Source organism: Salvelinus namaycush, chromosome 23, assembly GCF_016432855.1.
Source record: "Salvelinus namaycush isolate Seneca chromosome 23, SaNama_1.0, whole genome shotgun sequence".
NCBI lineage: Eukaryota > Metazoa > Chordata > Actinopteri > Salmoniformes > Salmonidae > Salvelinus > Salvelinus namaycush.
The window spans coordinates 3,675,083-3,685,082 of NC_052329.1; the positions used below are offsets into that span (position 1 = coordinate 3,675,083).

Here is a 10,000-nt window from a genome sequence, read left to right on the forward strand (position 1 = left end):
CTATTTGGACATCATGTGTTTCTTGGTGTTTCTCTCTGGTCTCAGAAGGATGATGAAACACTTTGGAGCAAACAGACAGAACAGCAGCCCAAAGCTGGAGGCCAGGATGGCAAAGATCTCTACAGCTACTGTGTACTTCCCAGGAGAGCTGACGTAGGCAGGGATGAAGGAGATCCACACGGCACAGAAGATCAGCATGCTGAAGGTGATGAGCTTGGCCTCGTTGAAGTTGTCTGGGAGTTTCCTGGCCAGGAAGGCTAAGAGGAGACAGAGGGAGGCCAGCAGGCCGATGTAGCCAAGCACCAGAGAGAAGCCAACCACAGAGCCCACCTCACACTCCAGGACGACCCTCGGCCCCCGACCCTCTCTGTCCCCCCTCTCAGCAGGTCGGGGTGGAGCTAAGGCCAGCCACAGCACACAGATCAGCACCTGTGGAAGGGAACGGAGGTGGAAGGAAAACGCAAGCACAGTTACCATAATAACAAATGATATGGTCAGTTACCACGTTTCCATCCACAGTGTTTATGATAGTAAAGTTATACTGTGTATAAAAAAATAACGACAGCTGTGATGGAAACAGGAAGTTTCAGTACAATGTTTAAATCCCGACAGATCATTTGTTCATTCGACATGGTTGGATATTTTTGTGTTGAGAAATAAATGTTGGAGGAAACACCTTGATGCGCAAAAACTGATCCAATAACTGTCATTATCAAAGTGAACTTGGAGTCACTTGATGACATGGTGTGTGGTCCTCCATGCAGCTTATCAGACTACAGACGAAAGTAGTTCTGATGAACTTCACAGGGTGGTGAAAGTGCACGGTATGAGCTTGATGCTCCTTTCCAATAAATGTTGAGGGTCTTATTCTGGGGACATGATGATCGATACTTGACTGCCGTTTAACCTCTCTTGGGCACGTGAGACGGTAGTGTCCCACCTCTTCAACAGCCAGTGAAACTGGTGGGCGCCAAATTCATATACAGAAATACTCATTATAAAAATTCAGAAAACAAAACATATTTTACATAGGTTTAAAGATGAACTGCTTGTGAATCCAACCACGGTGTCAGATTTTTTAAATGCTTTACGGCGAAAGCATACATTACGATTATGTGTCACGCCCTGGCCTTAGTATTCTTTGTTTTCTTTATTATTTTAGTTAGGTCAGGGTGTGACATGGGGAATGTTTGTGTTTTGTCGTTTTGGGTGGTTATATGGTAAAGGGGGTGTTGGGTGTAGTGTATGAGTTTGTGTTGAGTGAATGTTTCTAGGTATGTCTATGGTTGAGTTAATGTTTCTAGGTATGTCTATGGTTGAGTGAATGTGTCTAGGTATGTCTATGGTTGCCTGAGTGGTTCTCAATCAGAGACAGATGTCTTTCATTTGTCTCTGATTGGGAGCCATATTTAAGGCAACCATGGGCATCATGCATTTGTGGGTAATTGTCTATGTGTAGTGTTTGTGTCAGCACTATCTGTATTTATAGCTTCACGGTCGTCAGTTTTGTTATTTTGTTAGTTCGTGTATAGTTGTTCGTTTCTTGTTTGTTTTCTCTCTTCTTAAAATAAAGAAGATGTATTTTGCACACGCTGCGCCTTGGTCCAATCTCTCACAGCAAGACGATCGTGACATTATGAGAACATAGCCCACTAAACAAATCATTACAAACAGTAGCCAGCCAGCTAGAACAGTTACACAATTTAGAAATAGAGATAAAATTAATCCCTTACCTTTGATGATCTACATATGGTTGCAATCAGCAGACATTAATTTACTCAATAAATGTTATTTTTGTTCGATAAAGTATCTTTATACCCAAAAACCTCCGTTTTGTTCGCGCGTTTTCTTCAGTAATCCACAGGCTAAAACGCAGTAAAAACAGGAGGACTAAAAAATCCAAATTGTATCTGTAAAATTCATAGAAACATGTCAAACGATGTTTATATTCAAACCTCAGGTTGTTTTTAGCCTAAATAATCAATAATATTTCAACCGGACAATAACGTCGTCAATATAAAATGTAAACAAGAAACTCTCTCGGTCTTGCGCAGGAAAAAGCTCTGTGACATGGCAGGGTCCACTCATTCAGACTGCTCTTACTTCTTAATTTTTCAGAATACAAGCCTGAAACATTTTCTGAAGACTGTTGACATCTAGTGGAAGGCATAGAAACTGCATTTTGAGTCCTAAGTCAATTGATACTGTATTGGCATTGAATAGAAAACTACACAACCCAAAAAAAAACTACCTCCTGAATGGATTTTTCTCAGATTTTTGCCTGCCAAATCAGTTCTGTTATACTCACAGACACTATGTTAACAGTTTTGGAAACTTTGGAGTGTTTTCTATCCAAATCTACCAGTTATATGCATATCATATATTCTGGGCCCGAGATGCAGGCAGTTTAATTTGGACATGCATTTCATCCAAAATTCCGAATGCTACCCCCTACCCTAGAGAAGTTAACAAATAACAATATTATTTTCCATAATAATCTCATCATGTCTCATCACCCTCCCCACACAGCCTACCGGCACTGTATCTGGGAGCCGTTAGCTAGGGTTCACGTACCAACACCAGAGTGATGCACACTGCTATTTAACTCAACAGTTTGGGACAAAACTACCAGTAGAGTTGAAAAATCATAGAAACACATTGAACATTCAAATTTTATTCGGTACATGAAATTTAAACACAATGTACATGTTGTGTGCACTACGTCATCACCCACAAATTTTTATCCTTGACAAGTCTGTTTGGTGGAAACGCCACTGGTGGGAAAATGGGCATATTATCTTTATGGAGATCTTTGAATATTCGCATGAAAATCTGTCGCCAATTGGATGGAAACCTAGCAACTGAAGGAAATAACTAAAGGTCCAGTGAATCCGTTGAATTTTTTTTTTTGTGGCGGAGCTACAGTGGTGAGACACCCTGATAATGCCGAAAATGTCTGTAGCATCACGGGACTCGTCTGAAGCCTGTACCACCGATCTGCCAACTTCTGTCTGTAGTTGCCAACTTCTGTCTGTATGTAGCGTCCGAACAGTGTGGGCTACACACTTATATGACCAAACACGTACAGTACATGTTGGTCGTTTTGCTCTAGGACTCCTACAAGCCTGAAAAGACTCGTCTGAAGGTAACCCGGTATGAGTCTAAAAAACGAATGGAAGTATATATATAGTTTAGTGCCCCAAAAATGTTTTATATGGGTAAAAACAAATATGAATAATTTCCTGATGTTTTTTATATCTCTCAGATATAGGACAGACACTTTAAAACAAACTTCCTTTTTTATGAATCTGTTTTCTTTTTCATACCTAAAGTTCAAAGTCCTAAAATAGCTAAATGATCCTTGGTATGGCCGGGGGTACTTATTTGAGTGTCAGTTTAAATTGGAACTGACAACGTTTTAGCAACATTAAATGTTATTAAAATCTGTTCATATACACCCCAGGAAGAATATGGCACCTTTTTTTATACATTTTCTGACATGTAAGCACTTAGATATGGTCATTTTCATGTTTTCATAAATTCATAGAATGTTTGGGAAAGATGTAAAGTAAGGCATTTGTGAAAATTCTATAGCTATATAGAGTGGGAAAGCAGACATGCGTTTGGACAATTAATAGACACCAGAGCTTTGCCAGAGAATTCAATGTTAATTTCTCTACCAAAAGCCGCCTCCAACATTGTTTTAGAGAATTTGGCAGTACTTCCAACTGACCTCACAACCGCAGACCACGTGTAACCACGCCAGCCCAGGAACTCCACATCCGGATTTTCACCTGCGGGACATCTGAGACCAGCCAACCAGACAGCTGATGAAACTGTTGGTTTGCACATCTGAATAATTTTTGCACAAACTGTCAGAAACTGTCTCAAGGAAGCTCATCCGCGTGCTCGTCGTCCTCACCCAGGTCTTGACCAACTGCAGCTCTGCATCGTAACCAACTTCAGTGGGCAAATGCTCACCTTCGATCGCCACTGGCATGCTGGAGAAGTGTGATCTTCACGGATGAATCCCGGTTTCAGCTGTACCTGGCAGATGGCGTCGTGTGGGAGAGGGGTTTGCTGATGTCAACATTGTGAACAGAGTGCCCCATGGTGGCGGTGGGGTTATGGTATGGGCAGGCATAAGCTTCGGACAATGAACACAATTGCATTTTATCAATGGCAATTTGTGTGATGAGATGCTGAGGCCCATTGTCGTGCCATTCATCCGCCACCATTACATCATGTTTCAGTATGATAATCTACGGCCCCATGTCACATGGAATGTACACAATTCCTGGAAGCTGAAAATGTCCCAGTTATTCCATGGCTTGCATACGTTGAGCATGTTTGGGATGCTCTGGATCGACATTTATGGCAGCGAGTTCCAGTTCTCGCCAATATCCAGCAACTTCCCACAGCCATTGAAGAGGAGTGGGACAACATTCCACAGCATACAATCAACAGCCTGATCAACTCTATGCAAAGGAGATGTGTCGCGCTGCATGAGGCAAATATTGGTCCCACCAGATACTGACTGGTTTTCTGATCCACTCCTCTACCTTTTTTAATGGCCAAAAGATGCATTGCCAGTCAGGTGAAATCCATAGATTAGGGTCTAATGAATTTATTTAAATTGACTGAATTCCTTATATTAACTGTAACTCAGTACAATCTTTACAATTGTTGCATGTTGCGTTTATATTTTTGTTCAGTCTACATAGGATGCTGTATATCTTATTTTAACATGTTAAAACAAAAGAATATATCAATAATTGTCACGTTCCTGACCTATTTCTGTTAGTTTGTTGTATGTGTTAGTTGGTCAGGACGTGAGTTTGGGTGGGCATTCTATGTTGTCTGTTTCTATGTTGGTTTAGGGCTGCCTGGTATGGCTCTTAATTAGAGGCAGGTGTTTGGCGTTCCTCTAATTGAGAGTCATATTTAGGTAGGTTGTTTCACAGTGTTCGTTGTGGGTGGTTGTCTCCTGTGTCAGTGTTTGTCGCACCATACGGGACTGTTCGGTATGTTTGTACATCGTCATTTTTGTGTAGTCTATTTTTCCCTGTTCGTGCGTTCTTCGTGTTTTATTGTAAGTTCATCGTCCAGGTCTGTCTACTCCGTTTGTTGTTTTGTTAGTTATAGTGGAGTTCGTGTTTTTTCGTCTTGTCTTTAAATAAATTATGTGTTCACAACCCGCTGCGCCTTGGTTCCCTCACTACTCCTCCTTTTCGGTTGAAGAGGAGGAGGACTACCGTTACAATAATTTTTGTCCAGCCTTCACAGCTATGCTTGCAGATGTGCATAATATGTATATGTGCATAATCAACAAGTATTTAATCACTCGAAATAACAAAAACATAGCTATAGGTTTGTTGTAACATTTACATTTAAAACATGTTTTTCCTTTTTTTACACAGCATGGATCACCGGTGCGTTGAAGGCAGCATCGCTGTATGGTGCTCTCAAAATGTATTGTAGTTGAGTAGCGGCTGGAGGCAGCAAACAATGTACCAGGCCAGCTGCGATTTACAACCTGATAGTAATATTTTTGGACTACAAAGAAATCTATTGTTGAATTAAATGAATCAAGCAATGAACTGCATCCGTCTATTCTGCCCACAATGCCTTACATTATGTAATACATTTTTTTGTAAAATAGAACCTAAGATGGTTTTGAAGTATAAACTGGGAATTTGACATTTGTGACTGATATGATTGTCTGTGTGTTTCATATCTGCGAAGTAGTAAAACACTGTCAGTTCCTCGGGCACCGAAGACGTAGATGTCGATTAAGACAGCCCCCCGCACCTCTCTGATTCAGAGTGGTTGGGTTAAACGCGGAAGACATATTTCAGTTGAAGGCATTCTGTTGTATAACTGACTAGGTATCCCCTTTCCCTTTCAAGGATGAACTCATTTACCATCTGGTGATGTCACCAGCAGGTCAAAACTCCACCCTACCAAAACAGACTGGAATTTCAGCCTTCTTTTCAAACATCACTTACACTCAGTGGTGTAAAGTACTTAATGTTAAAATACTTTAAAGTACTACTCAAGTCGTTTTTTGGAGTGTACTTTACTTTACTATTTATAAATGTACTTTTTACTCCATACATTTTCCCTAACACCCAAAATTACTCATTACATTTTGACAGGAAAATGGTCAAATGGACACACTTATCAAGAGAACATCCATGGTCATCCCTGCTGCCTCTGATCTGGTGGACTCACTAAACACAAATGCTTAGATTGTAAATGATGTCTGAGTGTTGGAGTGTAAAATACTTTTAGACTTTCACTCAAGTGGTATTTTAGTGGGTGACTTTCGCTTTTACTTGAGACATTTTCTATTAAGGTATATTTACTTTTACTCAAGTATGACTAGTGAGTACTTTTTCCACCATTGCTTATACTAAAAGGGCATTATCATCATTCACACAATTTCACAGTATTATTCCAAACTCATAGTGTGGAAATATATATAAAACAAAGGAAAATCGAGTTTTTGACTGCACTGGGCATTTCAATTCCCATAGAATATAGTAAAACTAGATGTTCACCTGGATGAGTGTGCAGAGTGAGATACCCATCCTCTGCTGGGTGGGGCTGAAGTATCTCATCAGGTTCTCTCCAGGCAGAGTGGCCCTGAAGGCCACCAGCACCACCACAGTCCTGCTGAGCAGACAGGAGATGCAGAACACAAAGCTTATACCAAACAGGGTGTGTCTCAGCATGCACGTCCATGGCTTCGGCTGGCCAATGAAAACCAGAGCGCACAGGAAGCAGAGCTTGAGAGACAGCAAGAGCAGGAAGCTGAGCTCAGAGTTATTGGCTTTCACCTGGAACGAGACAGAGAAAGATCAATTAGACTGAATGATGTCAAAAATCCCATCCTTAAATGACACAATCTCATCTCTGTCCAGAACCTCTATATATGATCATATGATTCAACTCACCAGGGCCGTGTGTCGGTGGTAGAGGAAGGTGGCCAGGGCACCGGCTGTGAGTGTTGCCCCAGAAACTGAGATGACAGACAGTATTACGCCCATGGTGTCGCTGTAGGAGAGGAAGTCCACTAGCTGGGGGATGCAGGCCGTACGATCAGGGTTGGACCAGAACCGCTCTGGACACCTAATACACTCAACTGACCCTGATAGATAAGGAAGAAGAATGAGGAGTCCAAATCAGGACCAATCAGGATTGAGGAAAAATATGAATTGTAATCAGAACCCTAGATAGACTACCTGTTGTGTTGCTGATCTCTCCCTCAGCGCAGGACAGACAGTCAAAGCAGCACTCAGGCCTCCCCTTCTGTACCGCATGCCTGGTACCAGGGGGACAGTCAGCACTGCATACAGACACAGGGACCTACCAGAGAGGGGAGAGGACGATGTCATCATCATCATCATCATCATCATCATCATCATTATCATCATTGCTATTAACATCATCATTACACACACACACACACACACACACACACACACACACACACACACACACACACACACACACACACACACACACACACACTCCTTTCTGCCTCAGTGAAACTAAACTGAACAATTCTCACCTCATCTCCGCTGCCCCCACCCCACACCACTTTATCCATGTCGATGTGGAACTGGTCGTCCGATCCCTCAGAGGACAGAAAATGTCCTACCTGGACAAACTCTGCCTTCCCCCCGGGGGTCACATGCCAGTTGATGATGTCATAAGAGGCAGGCGGATCACCATTCATGTCGAAGTGGAAAGATTCCCCCACAGGAGTACTGAAGTTCACTCCCCTCAGATAATGAACAATCTCAAAGAGAAAAGGGCATTGGAACAGGATTAAGAGTTAGAACCAGTTGTGGCTTTTGTTCTTTAGTATTCAAACCTTACAAAGTGTCTTCACTGTATCCTGACTGGAAACATTAGTGTTGTTAACTTGAAAACAGATCAACATGTTATTCTCACCTGGCTGGGCTGAAGCTTCCTGATATCAGGGCACTGTCCACCATTAAACATTCTGTCCCCTGGTCGACAGGCCACCATATCCTGTATGGCGTAGGCGATGGCGTACACAGCCTTGTACACATTATAGCTGGCTCTCAGCTGAGACACGTCAGCATACTGGCTCTCCCCCTCACCTAGGATTGACACTTCATTTTACTGAGATAACATTGGGAATCTGGACAAAAAACAGAGATTTAGGTGTAAACTCTCCCTCACCTATGACCTCTGACCCAGTACACTGTCGCCTGGACGACAGCGTCATGCTGAGGTCAACCCCCAGAGAACACACAAACATCTCTTCCCACAATTCCCACACGAAGGGGTCGGACTTCTGGTAGTCCCCGTCTGGATGGAGGCGTGTTAGGAAAGTCCCCAGGCCGGGAATGTCAGCTTTCTTCAGTGCAAATCCAATGGTCCCGGCAAGAGAGGGCAGGTTTTCAGGGGAGGAGAGAGTAGAGTCAGTGACCCAGGCCTCTGAGGCAATCCACTGCTTATCTGTAATGTTCTGGCGGACAACCTCTTCCATCAGGGCCTGGAGAATGAAATCGTTAAAAAGATCAAGATAATCAAGCTGAAATGCATCATTATCAATTAGGAAATGATTGTGTCTATAAAGGGCATCAAGACATGGTAAGACACAAGGACACTGCTACAGCTGAGTTACAAATCATTAACAATACTCTGACCGGTAACTGCTCACATGTGCATCCTTTGTGATAGCAAATGTCACCACCACTCTGGCAGTAGATCCTTTGATGGTGTCCACGATGTACCTGATACGTCTCTGAGACGCTACCTATGGTGATGACCATCAGTGAGAGAGAGGGAAGAGTGTCAGAAAAAATCAGAGAGAGAGTTTCTGTTAGATTAGAAGAGAGGGGAGTCAGAGTAAAAACAGAGAGAGAAAAACAGAGCAAAAGAGAGAGTATATTGTCAGATGATCAAAGTGAGGTCGTACCTTGGGGATGACCTCAGAGTAAGCGACACACACCCCAGATCCCTGGAGCTCTTGGAGAAGCAGCTGAACCCCAAACTTGCCATAGTCATCATCCCCTGACACCAGTCCCACCCACACCCATCTCAGCTGACGCAGCAGCTTGGCCATGCCCCGAGCCTGGAAGGCATCGCTGGGTACCGTACGGAAGAATGAGGGGTACCTCCAGGTGTCACTCAAACACGCACAGGAGGCAAAGTAACTCACCTGGGAGAGAACAGAGAGAGAGAGAGTAAGAGAGAATTAGAATTTTAAAAAGAGATAGAGATGGTAAGTACATGTTAGAGAGAGCGTGTCTAGATAAATATTGAAATGTAATGTGTAAGAGAGTCATCATCTCATCCTAACCCAGTCTGTTTTCCAACCCTTGCCTCACCATGGGTAAATCAAATGGCCCGAGGGTCTGTGCCACCACGATGGAAGCTGAGGAGCGGGCATCCCCGATGATGATGGGAACCTCAGGGGTTGTGCCACAGTCTGTGCCCACCACGGAGGCCTCCTGGCCAGTCACCATGGCTAGGGCTGCCCCCAGGGTGGTGCCCTCTGACAGGCATGTGTCAGCAGCCAGGAACCCCAGGGTGAGGTTAGGCAGGAGGGCTGGGTCACGGTTAATCTCCTCCACAGCAAAGATCATAGTCTGGAGCCAACGGTAGGCACGCTGGTAGAAACTGACAGACAGAAGAAAGGAAGAAATGGAGAGATAGGTGGTAACTGAGTACACTGCACACCAGTGAAAACACGATGACAAAAATATTTTATCACACAAGCTGCGTACATTGTACAGGTAGAATGTCCCTTAATGCTCCTGAACTCCTGCTCTGGCAGAGGGGCTTCCACATGGATGGGGAACAGGCCCCCAATGACCACATCTCCTGCCTGATAAACAGTGCCGGATACTGGCTTAGCTATCAGCCGACAAGCCCCCTCTCCACCTCCATACAGACCCCGGACACACCCAGGGACATGGAGACAGTAGAGCAGCCACAGCCAGCCCCAGAGGCTCAT

General features: G+C 43.6%; 1 protein-coding gene across 1 annotated transcript; it reads right to left on the reverse strand.

Annotated features, from left to right (window-relative positions):
- Nucleotides 1–10,000, reverse strand: LOC120018829 (extracellular calcium-sensing receptor-like). Its single transcript, XM_038962044.1, has 11 exons — nucleotides 9,771–10,000; nucleotides 9,372–9,663; nucleotides 8,960–9,202; nucleotides 8,702–8,797; nucleotides 8,218–8,533; nucleotides 7,963–8,135; nucleotides 7,577–7,807; nucleotides 7,248–7,371; nucleotides 6,960–7,153; nucleotides 6,564–6,842; nucleotides 1–429 (listed from the first exon to the last, which is right to left on the reverse strand). Exons 1-11 carry the CDS (start codon nucleotides 9,998–10,000, stop codon nucleotides 1–3), a joined length of 2,607 nt encoding a protein of 868 aa, XP_038817972.1.

Excerpts from the sequence above, each read along its gene's own strand:
- LOC120018829 (XM_038962044.1), bottom strand. The coding sequence starts at position 10,000 with ATGAGCCTCTGGGGCTGGCTGTGGCTGCTCTACTGTCTCCATGTCCCT. Across the intron at positions 7,808-7,962 it reads GGAAGCTTCAGCCCAGCCAG|ATTGTTCATTATCTGAGGGG; the intron begins GTGAGAATAACA and ends TTTCTCTTTGAG. Across the intron at positions 6,843-6,959 it reads ACCACCGACACACGGCCCTG|GTGAAAGCCAATAACTCTGA; the intron begins GTGAGTTGAATC and ends GTCTCGTTCCAG.